This window comes from Synchiropus splendidus, chromosome 19 (assembly GCF_027744825.2).
Source record: "Synchiropus splendidus isolate RoL2022-P1 chromosome 19, RoL_Sspl_1.0, whole genome shotgun sequence".
Taxonomy (NCBI): Eukaryota; Metazoa; Chordata; class Actinopteri; order Syngnathiformes; family Callionymidae; genus Synchiropus; species Synchiropus splendidus.
In genome coordinates this window covers 17,605,237-17,629,787 of record NC_071352.1, presented here as the reverse complement: position 1 = coordinate 17,629,787, position 24,551 = coordinate 17,605,237, and the positions used below count along the sequence as shown (strand labels likewise).

Genomic DNA, 24,551 nt, shown 5'->3' with positions numbered 1-24,551 from the left:
TATGATTCTTTATCAGGCCAGAGCGAGCGGAGGAGGCCGGGGACTCATCTGGATGTTGGGATATTTACCGTGATGTTCAACTCCATTCCAGTTGGGAGGGAAACGGAACGCTTGTCACTGGCGGGACTCCTGGAGCCCCTGAGTCAAAGCATGAACCAAAGGTCAGCGTGGTGTCCAGCGGAGCAGAGCTGATGCAGCGTACCATGCTGCAGATACAACTGAAGCTGAGAGCTGCTTTGAGTCGCGCTCATGAGGTGGATGAGAATGAGTGGAGAGAAGACACTTGAGCGGCAGAGAGGGAAGCCCGCGTGCGGAGGAGGGGGGGGTCCTGGCTGGAACAGCTCGGACAGGACGTGATCATTAACCGGTAATTAATTTGGGGCCTTTATATCACAAACACGTTCGCACCAAAGACCAGGAGAGCGGCTTCATAACAGCAGTTTGATTTTGTCTGCTTCCTCCTCCGACGAACAGCAGCGTGTCCGTCGCTTTCACACACAGTTGGGCTGAGGAAGAGAGGGGCTGGGAGGATGGTGGGGGAGGGAGCACGGTGGAGTTGCTGAGGGAGATGGTGAAGGAGGTGGCAGCGAGGATGAGGCTGATGGCTGAGCGGATGAGGAGCGCCAAGATAAGACGTGGTATCACGCTGAAGGAAAGCATTGGCAGGCCTTCATCTTCAGCGAAGCTGGGTCAGCACTGATACACCGGAGGAGGTCAAAAATGATGATGAAGAGGAGCAAGAGTCGAAGATGACGGTGGTGAAAGGGTGATGATGATACTGATAAGGGAGGTTACGCAATGAGGATACGGGCCACGACAACACTGTGGGAGAATGTTGATCTGTCAGAAGATGACAGGATGACAAGGGAGGTGGTGAGGACGGGAGTGGAGGTGGTGAAGGGGTGTGGTCGGAAGAGGATGATGATGATGATGAAGAAGCAGGTGGTGATGGTGAAGGAGCTGATGATGGGGACCTCATCAGGACGCAGGAGAAGTAGAGGACTACATTCCTCATTCACAGCCTTGGCTCTGACTGCTTGGAAGAATCAATGAGAACAAGCAAAGTCAATTAAACACAGAAGATGGTTATTTACTTCTCATTATTTCTCAAATGAAAACAGAAACCTGCTGTGTGTGAGTGAGTGTGTGTGAGTGAGTGTGTGAGTGAGTGTGTGAGTGAGTGTGAGTGAGTGTGTGTGAGTGTGTGTGTGTGTGTGTGTGTGTGTGAGTGAGTGTGTGTGAGTGTGTGTGAGTGTGTGTGTGTGTGTGTGTGTGTGTGTGTGTGTGTGTGTGTGTGAGTGTGTGTGAGTGTGTGTGAGTGTGTGTGTGAGTGAGCGAGAGCGAGCGTGACCTTTGTGTGTCTGTGCTCATGTCTGTGCAGAGTGTGTACTGCGCGGTTGAAACAGTGTGTGTGAACATCCATCTCCACGCCTTCACATGTGCCGGCGCTGGCGGGAGAGAAAGCCAGATGACTGGCTCCATCTAGTGTCCAGAGGAGGGAGCCGCCGGGAGCCGATGTGCAGGAGAGCCATCGACTGCGCGCATGAGGGCGACCCGCGTGTGGGAGCCCCGCGGCCCCCGCTGAGAGGGAGGTGGCGCCGTCTTCCTCCGTCTGTCCACTAGATGTCGCTGTGCGGACACTCATGGCCCCGGTCCTCACTCGACCCTGAGCAGCAGCAGCAGCAGCAGCAGCAGCAGCACCCCTCAGCCCTCAGGCCTGGGGCCTGGGGCCTGGGGCCGGGCTGACAGTGGGCAGACACACACTCATGTCAGCGACTGCCTGGTGCACACACCAATAGCTGTAGCTGAGGCTGACACACACGTCTGAGCTGCCTCGCCATCGCACGTGCAAATGCACACGAGCACCGGCGCACAAGCACCTGACGTGCTACAAAGTGCACTCGCTCAGCAGAGAGGAAGTCAGGTGGCAGCAACGACGCCCCCCGGTGGCAGTCAGACAGGACACAGTAAGAGAAAAGGAAAGTAGGCGGCAGCGCGGCGAGCAAGACGCCAGCGGGGAGGGAAGTCTTGATTGGCTCCTCCTCAAGCAGCTCAGCTGTCACCCGACCAGTAGGGGGAGGACAGTGGTGCGCTGCCACGGAGACACTCCTCTTGTGTGTCGGGAGAGCCGGGAAGGTGCAGCGCCAGTCTTCCCAGGAAGAGTCTCACAGCAGCGGCGGCTAAGGAAGTGAAGCTCATCCCTCCGACCAGCGGGGCCCAGGATCCACGGGACAAAGCCAGCGGGCCGATCGCCCCGCCAGAGGCCCAGGGACCTGCTCGCCTACGGTTCTGCCTATTGGCTGAGCACGGTGAGAAAATTCCTGCCGCCGCAGACACCACACCAGTGGACGTGCTCAGCCCACGGCCGTGACTCCAGAATTCCCAGCCTGGTCCGGTCGCTGGTCCCACCGGAGAGGTGGTGCGGTGAAAGCCAACCCCCTCTCCAACCCTGCAGTCGGCTTCACGATTGTAAACCCATCTGAACCTGTTGTTCACGAGGCTCAGCGCGGTCCACCAGTCAGGGAGGCCCTCTGTCTCATCTCCATCCAGGCCCTGACAAGGTACCAGACACCTGTCCCCACGTGCCATTGGCACTGTGAAAATTCAGACATGTAAAAGATTATCAGCTCAGAGGAAACGTCTTCCCTCATCACTCAAGCTGAACTTGCACAGGTCCAGGTCCAAGCAGACTGCACCCAGAAGCCCTGCAGGTTCACTTGGCCGGAGCTGTGTGGAGGCTGCTGAGGGCGTGGGCGAGGAGGAAGAGGAGGAAGAGGAAGAGCAGGAGGAGGAGGCGGAGGACATTCCTTGGCCTCCGGTGAAAACGTGCTGCAGAGCCGGGCTCCTGCTGAGAGCACAACCACACGGATCACACGGAGCTCCGCCTGGCAGGAGAACCACTCCACGTGCGGCTGGTTCTGACCCGACATCAGCTCAGTCGACAGCACTGCCACACTTGCCGTGTCTGTATCACAGAAACACTGTTGGTCACAGTCGCCCTCCTCCTCCTCCTCCTCCTTCTCCTCCTTCCGGTGATCCACAGCAAATTGCCAGAGTTTGGACCTGCCAGCACAGAACACCCACCCAGCGCCAGCAAACAAAGACCGGGTTCCACGAAACTGAGATAAAGACAGAAAATCAAGGTGAACCGCGGGTCATAATATGGTTCAATTCAAATGTTGTGATAAACCTCAGTTGTTTTTGGGGTATCTGCAACGTGAACACTTCTTTGGTTGCATCACTCTCCAGCAATGCAGACGCGGTGGCTACCAGAGTGTGTTCGCGAAGAGCACCAGCCCCACTAGAAAGGACAAAAACTACACACCAAACAGACGATAAAGCGAAAGCAGAGAACCCAATCTCCGCCACGTCCTTGACATCCCGGTTGTCTCACATCATTCCGACTTCATAAGCGGACAAACTGCTAACTCTGAATTCAGCTGAGAAGATGAAGACTTCCGGCCTGCTGGGATCCTGACGGCAGATCGCCTCGATTTGGTGCCCGCCGCACCCCGGGCCTCACCCGGGTGAGCGAGTCATGAGCAGACTCCATCAGGCCTTAGTAGCCGCAGAAACGCTCGGCCTCATCTGTTGACAACCGCCTGTTATCTGGCGGCGGAGGAGGCAGCGCGCTGCTTTGTTGTGGTCGCACGCCCACGCCGAGCCCGCCCGCCACCTGATCATCACAGCGCCACCTCCCTCTGGGATTCAGGGGGGACGAAGAATGGAATCAGGACGTCTGGTGGTGTTGCAGCGCGTGAAACAACCTCGGCCTGACAGGAAGCGAGGGGGACGTCCTCGCAGGTGTAAGCTCCACACATCACATCGGTCCGGGCACGGAGGCTGAGGAAGGAGTGAGTCGTGGCTCTTTACACCACAGTGGTGAACCAACCTCAGCTCAAATCCAGGGGCAGCTCAGCTTAAAGGCTTGTGATGACGGACGACATGACTCAGGTCAGTCAGTCAGCGCCGGAGACGTGGCACCAGCAACCTCTGGGCCGAGCCAGCAGGAGGAAGAGGAGTCCAGGCCTGAACACCCACGTCCTCGCGATTCACTCACAAGTCTTAAATCAGTCCCATCCATCAGCAAAGTGGAGCAAACCAAGCCTGACATCGAAAGGGTTCCGCCGGAGACGCCATATTTCACCGGCTAATGTGAGCCTCGACATTTAAATGAAGGTTCTCGCTCACGCAGGAGCTTCTAATCGCATCAAGAGGAGCCCAAAGAGAGCGGAGGTGTCCTCCCAAACGGATGTTTAACTGCACCTGCATCCATCACCCTCACGAAAAGTGACCTCCTGCTGACCCCGCCCCCGTAACCCTGCGCATTGAAGCGCCGCCGGAAGTGCTCCACATGCTTCAGGTGAGGCCAGGGATTAGAGTCTAGAGTCAACAACAATGCCGGCTGGATTTCACCAGACAGCACCTGAACGCATCATTTCCAGGGTCAGACATTGTCTTCAAAGTCACCATTTCTTAAATCAGTGACACCCACAACCCCACCCCCACCCCCCCCCCTGCTCCCAGACGGCCGGAGCACGCGGTCCAGGTCAGCACCAGCAGGAGGCCCAAATCTCCTCCAAGTCTCTCTTTATTCATGGAGATGGGCTGAAACAATCTTCCGCCGCACTGCTCCACCTCTGGAAATGTCCAAAGACCGCTGAGCTCCACACCTCCATCGTGTCGTTGTGCGGGTAACTAGACGGCCCACTCATGCTGCGATGAGGCCATCAGTCCGTCCTCTCACCACTCACTTCAGACTTTATTAACACGGATGTGAAAACCAATTCATTTGCCGCCGAACGCCTGGTTTCCTCTGCCACCCGTCCACACTCCATTCAGATGAGACGCAGCTCATGAAAGTGCTCCACTTCCCAGCTGTCAGGCCGGATCCTCAGCCGCTCGTCCTGCTGCAGCATGCTCGCAGGTTGTCGGTTGGAGTCCTGTAGCACATGCGCGAGCTCAGGCCGAGAGGTCCACCACGGCGTTGTGAGTGCTGCAGCTGGAGTAACTCCTTCACGCTCACCACTCGTCCCAGAAACGTCCCCGCACATCTTCTCTCTCTTCCATCCTCCTCACCGACGCAGCCTCTGCCGGGAGAGAGGGGGGTTTTGGGGCTCCGTCTCCCACAGATGATTGACATATGGCGGCCATTAGTGTGTATTCTGTGCATCTGTTGCGAGGCGCTAATTCATCTCATTAGCGGAACATTGGGAGGGGAAGGGGGGGGGGTGCGTTTCATTAAAAGAGTGTAAAACATGAGAAAAAGATCCACCTCCCCCCACACACACAACACACTGTAAGTACACAGGAAGTAGACAGTAAGTATGTGGGTTTGCCAGAGGAGGGGAAGAAACAGACCTGCCGAAACAGCGCGCAGTGGTCAGTAGCTGAGCCAGCTGCAGAAACACAAAGGAGCGCGCCGCCGATGCCACCTGAACCCGTCCCTGGACCAAAATGAAGTTTTACCTGCCAGCAGTGAAATTTGCTCCCAGCAGCAGCTTTCATGCTCCACATTTGGGAGTGAGTGCCTTCCAAGTCAGAGGCTGAGGGTGCTGCCAGTGAGGAGAGCTGAGAGTCTTGAGAGCGCTTCAGTCGTCGAGACTGAATTGGCCCATCTACTCAAACCAAAGGAAAACAAGTCAGCGATGGAAAGCCTGCGTGTCAACTGGCTCCGCAGGATCCATCACAGACACGCCGCCGCCTGTGCGAGCACCTGGGGAGGGTAATCCCTGAACGGCGCTCCCTGCGAAGCTCTCAGAAGCTGTGAAGTCCTCCTCAACAATCGGTTCCTTTTATCGCTCTCCATCGACTGAATCAGAAAACTGCCTGAGATGTCTTTACTTAGCAACGACAACGTGTCGTCATGGCGACGCCGCACGTGACGCGGGGCAACTCGTGGAGGGAGAAGGGAAGTCGGCTTCTTAACTCCAGATGTGAAGAAGAGTGAAGCGCATCAGAGTCGCTCAGACTTTGAAGCAGGTTTAATCACACAGAGACGCTTGGAGACTCGGTGACACCTCGGCACCTGCTGATGCTAGGCGCCCACCTTCATCATCACCATCATCAAACGTCAAGTATCGGGATCTTCTGAGGACACTTATCAACCTGAGTCACCTGAAGGCGCAGAGATGTGAAGACTGAGTCATCAGCAGTGACCGCGTGCCTTGAGCGGGACCAACTCTTGTGAAGGCAGTCATAAATGACAGCAAAGCTCCGGCTCATCATCTTGCGCTGGTGTGTCCGGGGGGACGACCCGGTGAACCCAGCGACCGCCAACGTTCCTCCTGAAGGTTCCACATAAAGTGCAGCCGGCCTCATAAAAGCCGTGTCGCATATGGCCGACCTCTCGTATAAAAGAGGCACTGATGAAAACTATAAACGGCATCTGTAGAGAGGAGTCATATAAAATAGAGTTGACTGAGCTCGCCACGTTTGAGATATGAAAAGGCAGCCACGCACAACTGACCGGTACCAACACAATCACCAAGCTGCTGACGTTTGGCCCTCAAAGAACAGAGTTCTGCAAACAAACCAGAGTGCACAGAAGAAAGCAAAAAGAGAGTGTCCTCCATCAGGGTTCCAACCTGCGCTGCCACCAGACCAAGCACCGATATTTCCATCAGACCTTTGTTCGCCAGTCCAAACCCAGAAGACCACACAGAGACCGACACACAGCGCCGACACGTGAGCGATGCTCGCCTGGATCCTCACTCACACTCCCAACCTGCCAAACTGTGTTTCCATCCAACAAGCTGACACAATTACCAAACACACGTGCTGCCAACCAAAACAAACATGGCTCTGCATTTCCCCGTCCAACAGCAGAGATTCGCTCGTGTTCACCCTCCAAACGCATCACCAGAACAACAACTCACCAAGCCCGGGACACTCCTCTCATGTCCACTGAAACCGCAGCAGGCCCGACACCTGCACAGCAACAGTTGGAACGCAACACACTGAATCAATGACGGCACCTGACACTCCAGCTGTGCACGGGTCCAAACAGGACAACATCCTCTTATTATTGTTATTCTTACTAGTATTATTGTCCACGCAAGTCCCAGACGACAGACAAAAGAAAACCAAATAGAAAAAAAAAGCAAAAGTTTGGCGCCAGAAAATCTGCTCCGGAAGAATTATTTCATGATACGTTTCACAAATCTACATTTATAAAAATTATGATAATAAGTGAAAATGCAAGGTAGCAAATTTAAAAATGGTGTAACATTGAAGAAGGAAGCAAGAACATGACCACACTTCTATTGAATTATGAGAAATGTTTCTAAAACGACTTCTATTTCCTCCCTAACCCTAACCCTAACCCTAACCCTAACCCCATTCGTGGACGTATTAGCGCTGGCCACGTCCTCACCTCGTCTGCTGAGACTGAGAAGAGATAACCAACCTTGAACTTCAACTTGAACTTCTCTCGCCCACTCTCCATCTTCCTCCTGCTCCTGCCCTTGGACGACCATCAGCTCCACGGACGGAACAAGCCTGCCGTCGTGACCCTGCGCCGGTGCGTCCGTCCATCCATGAGCGTGGAGGCGACGGTCATGTCAGCTGGAGCCACCAGGAGGAGGTCAGTGGGGACCGCCAAGTCGGAGACCAAGCGACTTCAGTCCAAGACTGAACAGAATTCCAATCTACTTCAGATCAGCGGCCAGCACTTTGGTTGTTTCATCCAGTAAGCTGGACTGTGAGTCACAGTCCTCCTCCACAAACACCTCAAACCGGTCTGTGACACGCTGAGACTCACGGCTGACAGAGAGCATCTGTAAAGCCTGGGCTCACTAGATCTCCAGCTCCTCTGGGCCACAATAAATGGTGTGGTGGGCCATGTTTGGTCCCCTAGCCATGAGTTGATTTTTTTTCAAGTCACAAAGAAAGTCTTTTTTTTTTTTTTAAATCAAACAAAAGGCCAATGTCCAAAAAGGTTTGATCATTAATTATAGCGAGCAAAAAGCAAAAAAAAGATAAACAAACACATTTGTGTAAAAATGTATGTATGATGATAAAAGGAGAAAATATCTATAGAAAAGAAAAATATGGATATCTCCATCTGTCTGTGCAGTATCGAAAGATGTAGATATATGGGTTGAGCGAGGAAATGCTCAGCGCAGAGGGTGACAGAAGCATCTGCTTTGATCTGCTGATGAGAGAAGGTGTGCGGGCCAGAGTGGAGAACAGGACCACCTGAAGCAACTCTCCGCCGCGTCTCACCATCACAGCCCAGCGAGCGCTCGAGAGGCCGCGCGCGAGGGTGTCGACAGACAAAGCAGGAGCGGCGCAGCGAGACCAGGGATCAGAGTTTTGGGCTCCGGGAGGCTGGAGAGGAGTCACTGCTGACAGGCGTCAGTGAGTCCTGGCGGGGAAACACGCCGAGCTCAAACAGACAGATGGGCTGGTTCCTGACCGACTGTGTGTGTTATGAAACATTGGCTCAGTGTCAGTGAAATCAGAATAACATTCTCGGGCGTGAAGGCGGTGGGCGCCGCCGCCAAGTCGGCACCACATGGCGGTGATGGATGCGCGTGGACCGTGACGCACAGCCGCGCGGAAAACGTTTTGTTGCTTAACTGCTGTTTATGAAGTCGGCCGGGCCAAAGCGCATGCTGACGCCTGCGTTTGCCAGGCGCATCCCACCTGCCAGATGAAGCCATCAAATACATTTCCAGAGCCGGGGGAGGCGGGGACCTTTTCATACATGTATATGACTGAAGCGTTTGACAAAACTAACGTCAGCTTTGGCAGCAACACCAGACCTGGCCATGAGGAAAATATGTTGCAGAAGGCTACAGTGACAGCTGAGGGAGAGACTCGCCAGTCAGCGATGATGCAGAGCGTCGGGGTGAAAAAGGAGGCTTGACCATGAGGGAGTGGAGACAGGTCAAGTTTTCTGGATCAGCCCTGGCCGTGATGCAGGGACGAGAGCAGGTGCAGGCAGAGGAGTCATAGGCCAGCTCGTGTTCTGAGACAAAGGCGCTCCACGGTGAGGAGAGCATGGGTTGCACCAAGAATGCCAGACATGGAAGAAGAGGAGGACAGCAATGAGCTTCATGGATGATGTGACCTCCAACACTCTGCATTCACACATGGAGAGATCGACACAGATCCAGAGGTAGAAATTGCAGTGCACAAGTGGAGAGGTGAGTTTTTTGTATTTCGCCAGCGCGCCCCTCAAACGTCCGCCGGAGCGTTTGTGCATGCAGCGAGGGTATCGCTGCTAACCGAAGCCGTCTGGCCGCGCCGGGCTGTTTTGTTGTGGAATAATGGGAGAGTGATGGGGTCTTACCCCGTCGCAGAGAAGTGACGGATGTCACCCACGGACGATTGGTGAAATTTATCACTGTCACCGCTGGCCGCCTCCCCCTCCCCCCTGCCCCCTCCGCTATCATGAGTCAGTCTCTTTGTCCCAGCAAACACAGTTGTTCACTTGGTGGCGCTACGCAGTCGACTGCAGCTGAATAACAAAAGCTAGTTAAAGCAAAACGGACCTTTCCAGACCATCGCCGGGTTCTCGTGCAAAGGTAACCTCACCCTAGTCCTGACCTGACTTACAATGGCCGACAACCGGTTTCAGGATTTCTTACCTGCACAGTGCAAACCAGCAGAGAAAATGGAAAGCAAAGCAGAGAAGTCTCCTTTACTATAGTTCCCAAACATACCAGGGTTATATGCGCAAACAGAAAATAGGATGAATCAACTACAGAGAAGTCAGATTTTGAGTGTTGCTCAAGTGCCAACATGGGACGGTGATGGCATATGTGGCCCTGGGAGCCCACGTTGGCTCAGGCTTGACTCCCGAACAACTGGGACGGACCGGCGCTCCAATTTGGATTTGCTCTCTTCAGCGAGGCCGCGACGTTCACGTAAACATCCGACGTCCAACACCAGAAGAGCGCAGGAAGAGTTGCTCTCTTCTGGTGGAGGGGAGGCGAAAACCAAATGTCAGGTCAGTCCATTAAAGTCTGCTGCAGACTTTCTGAGCCAGACGATCAACCTCGTAACAAGCTAATTAGCCGACTTCATTACGGCAGCGCTGAAGCTTTCTGTTTTCAGAGATGCCATGAATGGAAAAATCCTGGACACTGCAGTAAAAATGATAATCGTTTCAAAATAAAGACTGAGGATGAGGATGAACACCAGATGGAATAGAAAACACCCCCCCCCCGCGCAGTCGAACTGTAGGACGGAGGAAAAACCCGCGCAATGTTGGACTCAGTTGCACTTGACTCTCTCTTTGGCGACAGAAAAACAAAGCACGGTGAATGACATGTGACCCGAAGCAATCCTGGAGAGGAGGTTAAACCCTGTCAGCAGTGGGAGCAACTCATGTCTGAGAGGTCCATGTCCCCCACAAATGTATCTCGCTGCCCAACACCTCGCTCTGTCATGGGAAGACAGAGTCAGAGTACAGTAGTGTTGGAAGGTGGCAGCTGAGGACGCTTGCCGAGAATCTTCAGTTGTCATGGCGATGTCCTTTGGTATAATAGTATCACACATGTAGCTGTTGTCTGGCAGGTCATGCTTCCGAGTCAAGAAGCTGAGCTGCCGAGTGAGGAGGCGTCGCTAGAGGTCAAGGATCACCCTGGTGATGGAGCGGGCGACTGCAGGAGTCATGGCAGTGCGCTCCGTCTCTCATGCCAGAGCATCCTGGGGTGACCACATTCAGTCAGGTTTTCACGCTCAACTCAGTTTGCCTCCCTCATTTCCACGCTGGCAGAACTCGGTGACTTTGCAAAGTTACAACTCAAGTTCCTAAAAAGGACAAACCGTCAGTACATCCGTCATAAAAAGTGCAAATTGTGTGACGCTCCCGAGGGAAGCCAGTGTGCAAACAACATCTGCTGAGAACATCTACAGTACGTGAAGAGCAGCGGGCTGAAAGTGGGGACAAGCAACGTCGCAGCCGCCTGCTGACAAATGCCGCAAACCAAACCCGCATCCCACCCACGGTCTGCATCTGATTGGAGCGCTGCACTCCTGAATTACCTCCCATAGTGGAAGTGAGAGCAGCCAAACATGTGGCTTACAGTCACAACACAGTGTGTGAGGGCTGGCCACGTGGAGGGCGACACGGCACAACCCTGCCCACGTGTGTGTGTGTGTGTGTGTGTGTGTGTGTGTGTGTGTGTGTGTGTGTGTGTGTGTGTGTGTGTGTGTGTGTGTGAGTGAGTGTGTGTGTGTGTGTGTGTGTGTGTGTGTGTGTGTGTGTGTGTGTGTGTGTGTGTGTGAGTGAGTGAGCCCGCAGGTGTCAGTGGTGCTGGCTCATGCAAGATGGTTGGACCTGGAGTCCCACGTATCTGCACGAGTCACGGGAAGACATAAAGTCACTGAAGAAATGAACGAGTTGGATTCCATCACTGAGGTGAACTGTGGTGACTCTCCAGAAGCGGCGGGTTAGCTGGTCCTGACGGAAGGCTGGGGTTCAACATTGTTGTGATTCACTCACGTGAGACACAGCGGTGGCAGCCGACAGCAAGAGACAGACAACACGCACCACCAATGCTTGTCACGTGAATCATTCACTGGCTATTGGAGCAGAAGAAAACAAGCTGTTCAAGCTAACACATTAACAGCAACAACATTGACAGTAATAGTAAATCAATAAATGAGAGAAAAGGCAAGAAGACCAAAAGCCTTAGTCAAATGAAAGGACAGTACTTCTAATGATGACATGGTGATAACAGGCGGAGACGTGACTCCCTGAAAGACGACGGTCTCTGCCGCGGCTACAACGGCACCGGGAAACTAAATGACTGAACAGAGCCAACGGTGAGCTCCTTCAACTGCCACGGCGCCGCCACTTTAGCTCCAGCAGAACGCCACACGTCGCCGCTCAGGTACGTTCATTGGCCACCGCGAGCTGACTTCAGATGGAGTCGGAGGAGAATTGCCAACTTCCAGGTTGAAGCCACGAGAGGGAGTTGGGGGGAGGGGACTATTGGGGGGCGAGAATGTGCGTGTCTGAACGGAACGGATCGTCGCAGCAACAACAAGACAAGCATCAGTCTGACAGATGAGGCTTGTGCTGGGGTTTTTGTTGACACAAATCTTAAGATCCAGGGGCCGTACAAGGGCCCACCGTCGTCCTACACAGATCCAGGGGCCGTACAAGGGCCCACCGTCGTCCTACACAGATCCAGGGGCCGTACAAGGGCCCACCGTCGTCCTACACAGATCCAGGGGCCGTACAAGGGCCCACCGTCGTCCTACACAGATCCAGGGGCCGTACAAGGGCCCACCGTCGTCCTACACAGATCCAGGGGCCGTACAAGGGCCCACCGTCGTCCTACACAGATCCAGGGGCCATACAAGGGCCCACCGTCGTCCTACACAGATCCAGGGGCCGTACAAGGGCCTACCGTCGTCCTACACAGATCCAGGGGCCGTACAAGGGCCCACCGTCGTCCTACACAGATCCAGGGGCCGTACAAGGGCCTACCGTCGTCCTACACAGATCCAGGGGCCGTACAAGGGCCCACCGTCGTCCTACACCTCATTTGAGGGCCAGGGGCCGCCACCAGAGGCTCACACTTCCATCTAGCGAAACTCTCGCCCACGTCAGCGGCTGAATTTCTAAAAGGACCCTAACCAGCCGTGACAGCGGCGGAGGAACGTCAGGAACAATTACGCCGAGCGGCAAAAACTGCCAGGTCGGATATAATTAACAAACGAGCTGCTCTGTTTTTAATTGCTCAAGTCTGCAGCAAGTAATTAAATGAGGGGATCGAGGCGCTCCAACAATAACTGACAGTTTCTCAGCATCTGCAGGAGAGGGGGGCGGGCAGGGGCCACCGCGCGGCGCCCACGCGCCCCCGCTGCGCCACACAACCAGAGGTGTGGATCAGCAGCCGCATCACGTCACATGACGGCTGGGGTCACATGACTAGCGGGACCTCGGGCAGCGCACAAGACGACACCAAACGCCGTGAGGCACATTTGTGAAATCGGAGTACTGCATGGAGACCCGACATTCTCCTGCTAGCTTCCTGCCACGGACACTAAACTGCCACTTTCTGCCAGTGGTTGTCTGTCTTCACATGATGGACCTGTCCAGGGTGTCCCCCCAGAAGCTGGGACAGACTCCAGTACCACGTTGAGGGGACCAGTCGATGAAAATGAATTCTGTTAAAGTGGCATTTACACAACTATAATGCAGGACAAAGGGTGAGGTCCCAAAAGAGGAGAGTGGTTCATCGTGATGAATCCGCCAGCCACTTTTAGACGGGAGCTGGAGTCAGTCCTGGGTATCTACTGACTGGACCAGGGACTCCCCCTTCAGGGAAGCGTCCCGCGGCGCCTCGTTTCACTCAGTCATCGTCCCCTTTACTCCCTGGCAGCAGCCGAGACTCCTCGTTACCGTCCCACACCACACCTCTGACTGTCAGACTGTCGGGGGCCAAGACTATCAGTCTATGTTTCACCGCCGTCAGCCGGGACTCGTCCTCTGGGTGTCATTTATTAAACGGCGGGAATGAAGGGGACGTTTACGCCGGCGCCAGTGAGGATTATCTTTTGTTTAAGGAGGAAAAATTGCATTTGGACCTCGGCTACAAAGTCCCAGCTCCCAGGGAGCCGGCTCGCAAACACCTCTTCTTGATTCTATTAGCCAGGACGCCCTGGGACGGAGGAGTCAAGGCCGACGGCTCAGAAGCAGAACAATGAGATGTCGAGTGTTTCCCCACGGAAGAGGAGCGCTGGGAGGAGACCAGGCGGAGCTCTCGGAGACAAACGCACACACGCTAACACTGGAGTGGTCTAACAAATGTAGAGGCGCGCACAAGAACATTCAAGGTCAAACCCCTGTGAGTCTCGTCCTCTTCCTGTGGCACCTCGCCTCTCCATCATAAACAACTCCGATGGAGTAAACTTGCACACCGCCCCCGTCGCTCTTCTTGACATTTAAAATGGATCCCAATTTCAGCCGCCGCAGCGCTAGTTAGCCTGGTGCTTCTCCTGGTAGCCCCAGCTTTTAAACTCTTCCTGAATTGACCTTCTGGTCGGTGCGGTCTGCCGCGGTGATAAAAGCCGCCCTGAGTGGCCTGGCTCCGCTCCAACGAGAAGTAAAGGGAGGACATAATGACACGGCAGCATGTCGCCGCGGTGGCGGCGCGCTAAGGAAACATGACATTAAGCGGCGGGCGCTAATGTAAATCACAGGAGCCGTGGCACTAATCGCCGCTTCACCAGAGCCAGAGATTACTGACGATCAGATCTTTGACATCCCGAACTGAATCAAACGACGCGTCGGAGGGCGAGTGGAGCGGAGCACGTGAGCTCAACGTCAGGACGGACCGGCGTGGAACAGCAAACCCTGAGTATCGTGCCCGATTGCCCTTCTGTCTCTGCGCCACAGAGGACTGAAGGACCAACTGCCCTGAGGTGCACGGACTCTCCGCTGGTTCTGTCCAACACTTCACCATAGAAGCATGACTGGCACTCTGGCTCTGGGACGCTTCACACAGCGACGTGTGAACCCAGCCGCCTGGACCAGGACAAAATCCGAGAGGCTATATTTAACCGGCGACGGATCACCTGTTGAGAAGCCTCGGGTCACGGGTCAAGTCTCTGCTTTGCTGTGATTGGCAGGCCAGGGAGCCGGAACACTCGCCGCGGCGGCCCAGCGGAGCAGCGGTCGGTGGCGAGTGACTCGGCCGGGGCCACGGTTCTGACTCGGTGCTGACTAACCGTCTGCTGACAGAGTCTGAGTGACGGTGTCGGCCCATGAGACTTGTCCGGACTCGGAGAGGCCACGCCCCTCCCACCGAAGGCTGAGCTAATGTGAAGCTCGCTCGGCAGCCTGGAAAATAGCCGAGCTCAGCGCCACCATGGAAACAACTTCCTGTTTAGGACTTCCTCTTTAGTTTCACATCAGTTATCAAGAAAACACCCAGGATGTTATATAGTTTGTGGTATTTTTACATTTATTTTTGAAGTAAATAATCTCAGAGTTCTATATTATTTCAAATCCAGCCTTTGTGTGTCTGTTTTTTTCAAAAAGGTCTTACAATCCTCCAGCTTTTCTGAGGAAACGCCCACCAGGTTTCACCATAAATACATGCATAAAGAAGAAACGACCAGAGTCTGGGCCGCCATGGCAGTGGTGAGCGAGCGCCTCGTCTCATCATGCGGCTCTACTCGGTCTTTGTGCCCGCGCTGGCAGACGTCGGCGCTATGACTGACATCCTGAGGAGACTTTCCTGGCTTCGACATCCCTGGCGCTTTCATGCCGTCATCGAGGAGGAACCTACGAGCTGATAGGTTTCGCCGCAGACAGCTGGCCTTGCTAACTCAGCCAGCTCAGAGTCACCAGCTGTGAGATGGAATACTTCAGTAAGGTGGACCTGGTAACTATGAAAGCATCACTCACCTGGCCCCATAATCATCTCATGCTCAGCACTGAGAGCATGGCTGGGTAAAGGGCCACCCTCCGGACCCCAGCTCCAAAGCACAGAACGCTCTTCCATGACCTTTCAAAGTCACACGCTGGTGAACTGCTGACACGTTTGGAAGGCTTTTCACTTCCTGTCCAGATAGATCACCAACAGCTGGAGTCAGGTTCACCTATTGACTGGTCTTCCGCCCGCGGCCCACTGCACCCCCGCCCCCCTCCAGTCTCCTTACTGGTAGGCCGGCGTGACGACAGGATCACCGTCAAGCGCGCTGAATAATTACGGTGATTAAGGCGTCGAGGAACTCCATCCAGACCCGCGTGGTGACAAATGTGCGGATGGTGAATCCATAAAGTACAGAAACTGTCTTTGACCAGGTCAGTTTTTACCCACAATCCCCTGGGGATGAGATCGTTTACCAGAAAGAGCGGTCAGATTCTTCTGCCCTTGTTGTTGCCTTCGTGCTGACCGCTAAAAATGGACAACAAAGATCATATCGCGAAAACCAATATGAGCGCCGACAGCCCTTGCACAGATTGATCCAGCCACCCAGGACTGGTCTCCGCGAGGTGGCAGGAAGCTCGCTGCATGCATCACTGTCACACAGTCAGCCTCCAGTGAAACGTCATTTTCATCTTCCTGAGCTTCTCCCCTGCTAGACACTACCTGCCGTGGGGAACAGGTGAGGACACCACATCATGCTAACGCAGGTGTAGAGGTGAACTGCCAGAATAGTTTGCGTCTTGGTGTTGAGGACTGAAGCTCCAGAAGAGAGTTCCGTGTTATCAACATGTCAGGAGTCGAGGTATCAATGTCTTCAAGTGGGGTGACGGAGTCTCCAGTTTGTGGATCTCCACAGCCAGCGAATGGGTGAGAGTTGTCACCAGCCCGCGCCAGCCCGCCGAGCTTCCACACGGTTCGCGGCCTGAGTGTCGAGTCCAGGCAACAATGAAGCCCAGGAATTCTAAAAATAGATGTTTGGATCTGTGCTGGCCGCAGAAACAAAAGGCTCTTGGTTTGGTCCACAAAGTGAGCAGCCTTCGTGGAAGCAGAGCGTCGCGCGGCGAGAGCAAACACGCACATCTCCACTTCCTCCGTCTTCAACCTGTTACACAGCTAATTACACACAAGTGCCTCCATTAGCTGTGGTGAACAGTTGCACAGTTCAAACCAGCAACTCCCCGCCACACCCAGCCGTGCAAACACAAGAGGATTACGGCTTCAGATTGGTGGCGGGGCAGCGCAGCCCGGCTCATTGGGGGGCACCGTCGTCGTCCTCAATTCTATCGGCCGCTCCGCAGCGTGCGCCGCTCTCTTGCCGACCACTCACATTCAAGAAGGCAGCGTTCATTACCCGGGCGTCAGCAGATGGCCAGACTCAGCAGAGTTGTCGGTGTAAATCCCTTGTCGAGTGAGTTGTCTTGGTATCGTCGCAGTACCTTTCATGACTGGTCTTGCTTAGCGCTAGCTCAGTTAGGCTCACTGTCATGGCTGAGTACACCTGAGCCACATCATAGACTCAGCAAGGGACAAAACAAAGATTGCTGCTGCATAAAGTCCACGGTAGATCTGAGGGGAAGTTTGTTGTCTTTGTACGCACCAACACGGAACAGAGTTCCACTAGGTCCGGAACGAAGAAAGTGTAGTCAAGCCTTGACAGAGAAAACAAAGAGAATAAGAAGCCATCACCAACTTTGGCTGGAGCACAAGTCAGTGGGGTGAAAACTATGTTGTGAAGGCATGTCCACCACAAGTTGATCAGCAACTGAAAAACAAAACACAAAAGGAAGCACGTGACGCATCAACACTAAAGTTTCACTCGACGACGCCATTGTTTGGCGCAAACATTGGGACAGTTGCAGATCCAATTCAAGTTAAATGTCCACATCGAGTCACCTGCCAAAACACTGTCTTCGAGCTGAAGCCCAGCCGGAGGCATGTCCGCCCTGCTGACCCGCGTGGCCATTAGCCGCGGGGTTGGAGAGAGAGGGCAGCGGGCCGATCCCTCTCAGCCCACACACACACACCCACTACACCCACCGGTATGCCGAACACACGTGGGCCGTGGGTGGACTAAACAGGGCCACTTGATCAAAGGCCAGCCTGCTTCTTGACCTCCACAGGAATACGCGTCTCTCAAGCGAATGGCACTCCTTAAGAGGCTGACTGAGTCCGGAGACTGAGGGACGAAGTTGAGCGCACAGGATTTCAGCGCATGAGCCACTTGTCAACAACAGCCGCGATCATTCCCACACAACTATCTACTCTCCACAGCAGGACCCGCCCCCTCCGTCCCTCCACCAAAAGCCTCTCGGCAGCCGCGCCAGCCTCAGCAAGAATTCTCTATTTCCATCTGCTCTTAGAAGATTTACAAGCACGGGCCGGGAAGAAGGAGCACGGGAACACTCACCGCGGTGCTGTGGAAGGACTGCTGCTGAGGACGAGAGCGCGGCGCCGGATCCCTCGGCCAGATACAACCTGCACGCAAGACAGAAGAGAGAAAACTAGGCTGTGAAAGCGGCAAAGAGAGAGGCGAGAGGAGGAGGAGAGAAGAGCAGGACGAGGAGGAGGAGGAGGAGGAGGAGGGAGCAGGGCATCCGAAGCACGCACCACATCAAGAAATGAAGGATTCCTGGAGCTGGAATGTGTGTTGCTGTTATGAAGGGCGTGAGAGGGGGAGAAGACTCTCTCACCCGGGGTTACACTTGGGTGCGCTATCCAATCTGACCGCTCTGGTGCGCCGTCCACCGACCTCCTTATCGGCCGCTGCTGGCACTGATGCCAGCCACCACAGGGGAGCTATCGCCCTCAGGGCTACCCAGGGAGGGAGGGTACGGACGGCTCTCCCGACCGCCCACGCCCCTCCCGCCACTCCCCCCTGCTTTAGCTCACCCGCCGAAGTACAGCTTGAGTTGAATGAAAGCAATCCCAGAGGCATGGAGGTAATTATAGACGCTGCTGGCACCGTTTTTCTGGCTTTCACGTCCTTTCCCTGGATCTTCCTGGAGAGTGTGTTTTCGCTGCCATCCTCACGTAGGCCACTCCTTCTGCTGACACTGTGATCTCTGCTCTCCCCCGACCTCCCTGCCCAGTGGCCTGACCTCACGCCTGATCAGTCCCAGAGACAACAACGGGAGGCGGCCAGCCACTGCCACCAGACAGGTGACCAGCTAATTATGACCAACAGCCACCTGACTTTCTCACTGACAAAGGCTGGACTGGAGGGACGCCTGCCCACACGGGTCCGACCAGCATGAAAGCCACTCAGCGCGAGGCACTGGACGCGCTTGCTTGGTGGGAGCAAGCACATGCCCCAAAAGACGCCATGTTGAGTTGTGCTTCCAGTCGATTCAGCATCACACGCCACCCAGTTTCCCCAGCCTCAGCCTCCTTCTGTTTGCCCACAGTCACATCACTGGCCAGCGAGCAGCTGAATCGCTGTCTTAATGAATAAGCCTGCATCAGGCCAGCTGACCTCCCTGTGTTGTCAAGTCTGTCCCTTCCATTCAGAGGGACTCCCCTTATATCAAATTACATTGTGGCCGTCGTCTCCAGCGTCCTGTACCACAGGGGGGTCTCTTGGTGAAAGTTCCGCTCACCTGGTGAAAGCCCAGGCCATGCTCGACCCGCACCACCACTGACGTCACTCAAACCGCTTTATTGTTCTGAGAAATGAAGCAGGTAGCACTGGAGCCGACGTCTACAGCAAGTGTGTGATGAAAATAGGAGTCGGAACTTTCAGAGCAAAAATCACAAAGCATCGAAACTTCAAAAGATAGATAGCAAACCCAACGCCCAACGGGACCGGTCAAGTTTCTAGACCATCATTGACGCTCACTGTTCAGCAGTCAGCTGGCACTAGAGCAGCAGCAGCAGCAGCAGCATCAAGAAAAAGACTAACTGAGGAAGGTAGAGCACGTGGGTTTGAGCCAGAGAGCTGGAACTCAGGGTAACACACCACGGTACAGACTTCAGGCACAGCGGACCTTTGAGGGTCTGAGCAACAGCAGCACACAAGGTCAGTTGTGGCCCTGATGAAATGGGCCCTGTGACAATAGAGCAAACTCAGCGACAGAGTGACGGGTTAACCCAACTGTAGCAGTTTCATTGTTCCACCCCAGCCAGTGTGGCAGTCCGGGCCAAGTGTCCAGCAGCAGCTCTCGCTGCCGTCCTCCGACAGGGAAGCAAGGGCAAAGAGGGCAGCTCGATGGCTTGACGGAGGGAAAATGAAGTTGGTAGGCCAGGAGAGAAGATGAAAGGGGGCTCAGAACGTATCCACATAAGAGCGTGACATCGGTCCGCGGAGCATGTTTCACGAGAAACCTTGAGCCATGGTCTTGGTGTTGCTCGGTGATTTATAGCGTGACACTGTTGCCCCGCCGATGCAGATGGTTGAAGATAAACGCGATCAAGCTCAGTCGTCAGAAGACATTCTGATGGTGTTGTCACGACGGTGACGTAGTCCTGACAAAGAGAAACCCTGCCGGCAACAGGCTTCTTTCTGTCCGACCTTGCTCCTGTCGCACCTCCGCTCGCAGTTTGTCCCGTCAGCCACAGCTTTAATGAGGCCTGCAGAGTGAAGAGGCGGCCGGCCAGCCAGCTCCTCGGAGAAGGCCCTCTGCTCTGTGTGGCTGAGATAATGGAGGATGGCTCAGAAGATGTTAATTGAGGGTAGATAAAGTGCAGTGGCGGCTGCTGGGACGTCGTGAGTGAGGGTGCTGGGGGACTTAGAGATGTTTGAGTCCACTGAGAAGCACAGCAGTAATCTCAATCTGACCTTAAACCGGCCCGGGTGATGATGGGAGATGGATCAAAATGGAAATTCATAACCACATGACTCAAACCACCGCAGACAAACAGCGCCATTTTGGGAAAGTGTCGCACCAACTTGAACCCGTCTGAAGAAACAAAAAAGGCTTCACCTCTCAAGCCTCTATTCGGAGTTGATCCAGCTCAGACAGGTCCTCCTCACTCAGTCGAAACCAGCGGTGACTCAGGCCACAGAAACCCATGCCTTATGTTGCTGCTGACCGATGGAGTCCTCGTGATTCACACTCGTAGAACTGGAGTTACATACAGACAACTTGAGTACTGTTGTTACGCTGCTGTTGTAATTGGGAGTCAGCTAAACCCAGAAAAGATGCCGAGCAAATGTTGACTGGCTGGGGAGGGACAGGTGGGTGCCCTCTGGACTCGGGGGAGAGCCGGGGCTGTCGGCCGTGGATGCTGTTCTCAATGATGCCTCAGAGTTAGAAGCCCTGGCTGGGCTCTGATATGCCCTCGTAAATATCACACACCAAGAAAAGGACAGAAACTTCCCACCGCGGCCGCGACGGTGTCATCTGTTACATTAATGGCACTCGTCGGAGGAAACAACCCAAATCATCCGCTGAGGAAATTGGCACGTCGACTCTCCTCAAGTCAAATGAATGGTTTTCATTTCATAACAAAGTGTCGTCTGCATGTTTACAGCCATTCCCCGCGTTAAAAGTCCATTTATATCTCAGCTGTGGGATGAAATGACAGTGGGAAGCAGAGATCCTTCAGCGGGCCGGGACGTCGACAGACGCTGAACGACTGCAAGGGAAGTCATTTGGAGGGGTTTAACGGCTGGCGCCTGCTATGGTGTGCGACGACACGGCGGAGAGAGGCGCGGCGCTATTCAAGCTCTCGGGACTCTTTCATAACAAACGCACAACTAGAAAGGATTCAACACAGGAGTAACTGCGAGTTTAATGACGGTGGAACAAAAAACAAAAGACTTCTTATGTCGCTCAGCCAGGCTGCTCTTGACCATCCAACGTAACAAAACAAAGTGCTCCTCTGCCCCCCCACCAACTCTACACAATACTCTTTGTTGGCTGCGGTCATCCACACATTCGTCCTCACAAGACCCCAACACTTCCTGAGCAGAGTGCGACTGCGCCTGTCCTTCACGGAGCAACGGTTGCCCATCACACAATGACAGTCAGCCAGACGGATCTGTGGCACAAGTCATTGGGAAGTCCCCCCCGGACAGGGAGGGAAGCACGGCCCAGAGCGTGAGAGATTACTGCGTTTGTGTCAGTCCTTGAGATTTGGCTCCTCTGGTGTTCTGTCATTCAGGGCACAACACACACTCCCAAGCGCTCTATTTACGGTGGCCGCTTCCCCGCCGTGTAGAGCGGGAAGGGTATAATCTCCCAGTGGTATTCTGGCGAATCTGTCGCCGCCGTCTCTGCATACCAATGACAACCTCACCTCTGCTGAGGAGTTACGAGCTGCAGAAGGAGCCAGGAAACACATCCGTGATGTGCGACGGCGTGTGGGGAGGCCGACGGGTCTGGAAGCTCAGAGAAGAAGCGCAAGCCCTGCTGTTAGCTCATCCTTCGGCAGCAACTACTCGCACCACGCTGGATTCAATCAAGTTACAGCGTTCAGCAGTGAGGAGCATGCAGAGTCGCCGCCGCCGCCGCCGCCTCACAAGCAGCGTGCCGTGGCTCCGGCTGACAAGCGGAACTGAGCCGTTAAAAGAAGACATGGAGTAGACGTAGTTGTCAGACTTGTTGACAAGAGGTCCCTGAGAGAACGTTGGTGAGAATTAATTGTCGGAGGTAAGGAGTTTGAATAGAGGAGCCGAAGCAGTTGTTCTGCTGTGCAGTGGCAAGACCAGCCAGACATTTACGTTTGATCATGGAGACGGAAAAGAGCTCCTGAATGTAGGCTCCATGAAGCGGGAAAACGGAAGCATGAGCTCACTGGCGACAGCAGCAAGCGGATCCTTGATCCGTCGTCTCCACTTGACTCTCCATCAAGACGCACCCTGTTCTCACCTCTGGACACAACCAGCTGTAACGTCAGCACATTCTCACGACACAAACTCCAACAAACTAGCGTTACGAGTCTTCCATACGTGGGAGCACCCAAACAGGAGGAGGCTCTGTGCAGGCGCCATGCTAGTGAGTAACAGACAGACAGCCAGACGACCGTCGCAGGTTGTCGCTTGCATCGATACTCGACATCACAATTGGACGTCTTTCAACAAAACATGAGCTTAATAAACACATTGAAGGGCATATTTCCTCTCACATTGCAGAACAAAATACCGGTCGATAAATCGAAGTGATATATAAAGTATAGCGATACGATCAAAGCGGCTCTGGGCTCCATTTCCACAGCGAGTCAGTGTGAGTCAGGAGAAGAAGAGGACTCAGAGAGCCGTGTCCTCTCACTGGGGATCCCCACATCATTTAGAGTGCTGGTGGCACGGCAGCCCTGCGGGCTGAAGAGCTAATGTAGCGAGCAGCAGAAGTGATTTATTAAAATAACACACCCTGATGAGAGGCCTCCGGATGAATCCTACACAATCCAGATCCACACGGTGGGTGCTCCCGAAACATTTACAGTTGTGCTGGTGCCCTACATGCCATGTGACCTTCAAAAGTCCAGTCAGCACGACGTCAACAGGAAGTCGTGGACAAACTTGAGCTTTAATGTTGAACGCAACAGTGGACGACTTCAATTGAATGAGTGAATGAATGTTGATGTCTGTCCCCACCAAGACACCTGGAAGAAAGAAAGTGAAGAAGGAAAGAAATGAAGAATTGAAAGAAAAATAGAAAATCAAATAAAATAATGACACTTAAATGTCCAAGTCGGAAGCTTGATCCCACTTTCAATGTCTTTTATTGGATGTTGAACTTGGTTGGCAATATGAATATTTCATTGCTTTTCCTTCCTTTATTTTCTGAGCCTTTCTCTTCTGTTCATGACTGACCACGTTACTTCATTGACAGTATTCAGCTGCATCTTCGGCCTCATGTCATTATCACGGGACGCCGTGTGTTTCTGACGGACAGCTTTGACGTGGAGTGGTTTTTTGTCAGTTGGGCTCATTGGAAGGAGGAGTGCGCGGCGGTGTGTTTCTGCTGCAGCAGCAGAGACACCAGAGACGAAACGGACCAGCGGCGCCTAAATTGCGTCTCTTATTTATTTATCCTCTTTCCATCGGGCTCCGTCCCTGCATTCCACTGACGCGGCCACGCAGCTCCGCCGTGCCGAACAAGCGCAGACGCCGTTAAGTGTCTGTGAAAGGCGGCTGATTGGGTTTGTGGCGCTTCAGGTTTCGCCGTCCGCCGGTCTCTATCTGCTGCGGACAGATGGGATTAAGGAGCAGCGATGGAGGCTGAACGGCCCTCCGGGGTCTGAGGGCTTTGGGTCGGCATGCTAACGGAGGAAACGAGAACAGACAGTCGAACACAAGAACTCAATAAGCGGCAGCTTCAGGTTTGAGTGTCGGGTGCGACTCATGTCTGACGAACCACTTTCACAAAACCTCAAAGGAAGCCATGTCGCCTTAGGAATAAACAAAAGAGATGGGTCCCATTACGGCCCCCCAGAGGTTCTTTTTTATCAGGAAGGAGAAGTGGAGCTACATCTTTCTGAGAGGAAAAATCTGAGGTACAACCTGCAGTATATTGGAAGCTGTGGAGAGTGGACCACTGAAGACAAGTTTGACAATCTCCTTCTGTCCTCCCTGTTTCAAAAATGCAACCCCGTTTGGTTCTTCACAAAAAGGAAGTGCTGCGCCCCCTTGAGATGAAAAAGTGTAGTGCTAAAGAAAATACTGACAACCAGTGACTCAACGCAGTGCGGTCAGGCGGCTGGCTAATGGCTGGTCCACCTTCTAAGAAGCTGTTTTCTCTTCCATTTCCACATGCTCTGAGCAAAACGAGGGATTTGAACCAGCAGCTGTTTGAGTTCAAGGATGTTTTCAGTTCCATCCTGAGCCAGGGATCATGTTGAGCAGAAGGCCTGTGGAGCTTGAGGGGCTCAGAGGAAGGCATCATCACCCACCAAATGTTGACGCTGCAGAAGAAGGAGGCAGCGTGGCGCTGCTCCACACGGCGACCTGTCTTTGTGCGTCCGCGGAGAGAAATATGTGAAGCAGCTTTTATCCTGTTGGGCTGATACAACTCGTGGTGTGTTCGAGGAAGTGGAGACGCAACCTTGACTCCTTCTGACTTTGTCTGCATTCAACAGAGACTAAAGTGAAGCTAGGAGGCTGCCATGGCAACGCTGCTGAAGCACACACTGAAGCTGAGCACAGAGAGGAGGAGAGGCGTCCAGCCCAGAGCTCGACGGGCCCTTGGCACGCACCTGGTCCCCTCT

At 54.0% G+C, this 24,551-nt stretch overlaps 1 protein-coding gene across 13 annotated transcripts in view; it reads right to left on the bottom strand.

Moving 5' to 3' along the window:
• LOC128750661 (RNA binding protein fox-1 homolog 3-like) overlaps positions 1-24,551 on the bottom strand; it is a 239,191-nt gene that overhangs the window by 115,134 nt on the left and 99,506 nt on the right. For 5 of the 13 annotated variants that reach the window (XM_053851045.1, XM_053851044.1, XM_053851046.1 and 2 more), the window contains exons 1-3: positions 18,012-18,420; positions 17,812-17,879; positions 17,095-17,166 (exon numbers count right to left, since the gene is read on the bottom strand). The exons of 3 other annotated variants lie outside the window; for them this stretch is intronic. In XM_053851045.1, coding sequence (XP_053707020.1) covers positions 17,095-17,166; positions 17,812-17,879; positions 18,012-18,016 — 145 coding nt within the window. In that variant the 5' untranslated portion in view covers positions 18,017-18,420. Of the gene's footprint in view, positions 1-16,755; positions 16,912-17,094; positions 17,167-17,811; positions 17,880-18,011; positions 18,421-24,551 lie in introns of those variants that run through there. 5 more of the 13 variants (XM_053851049.1, XM_053851059.1, XM_053851051.1 and 2 more) reach the window with 3 other exon arrangements.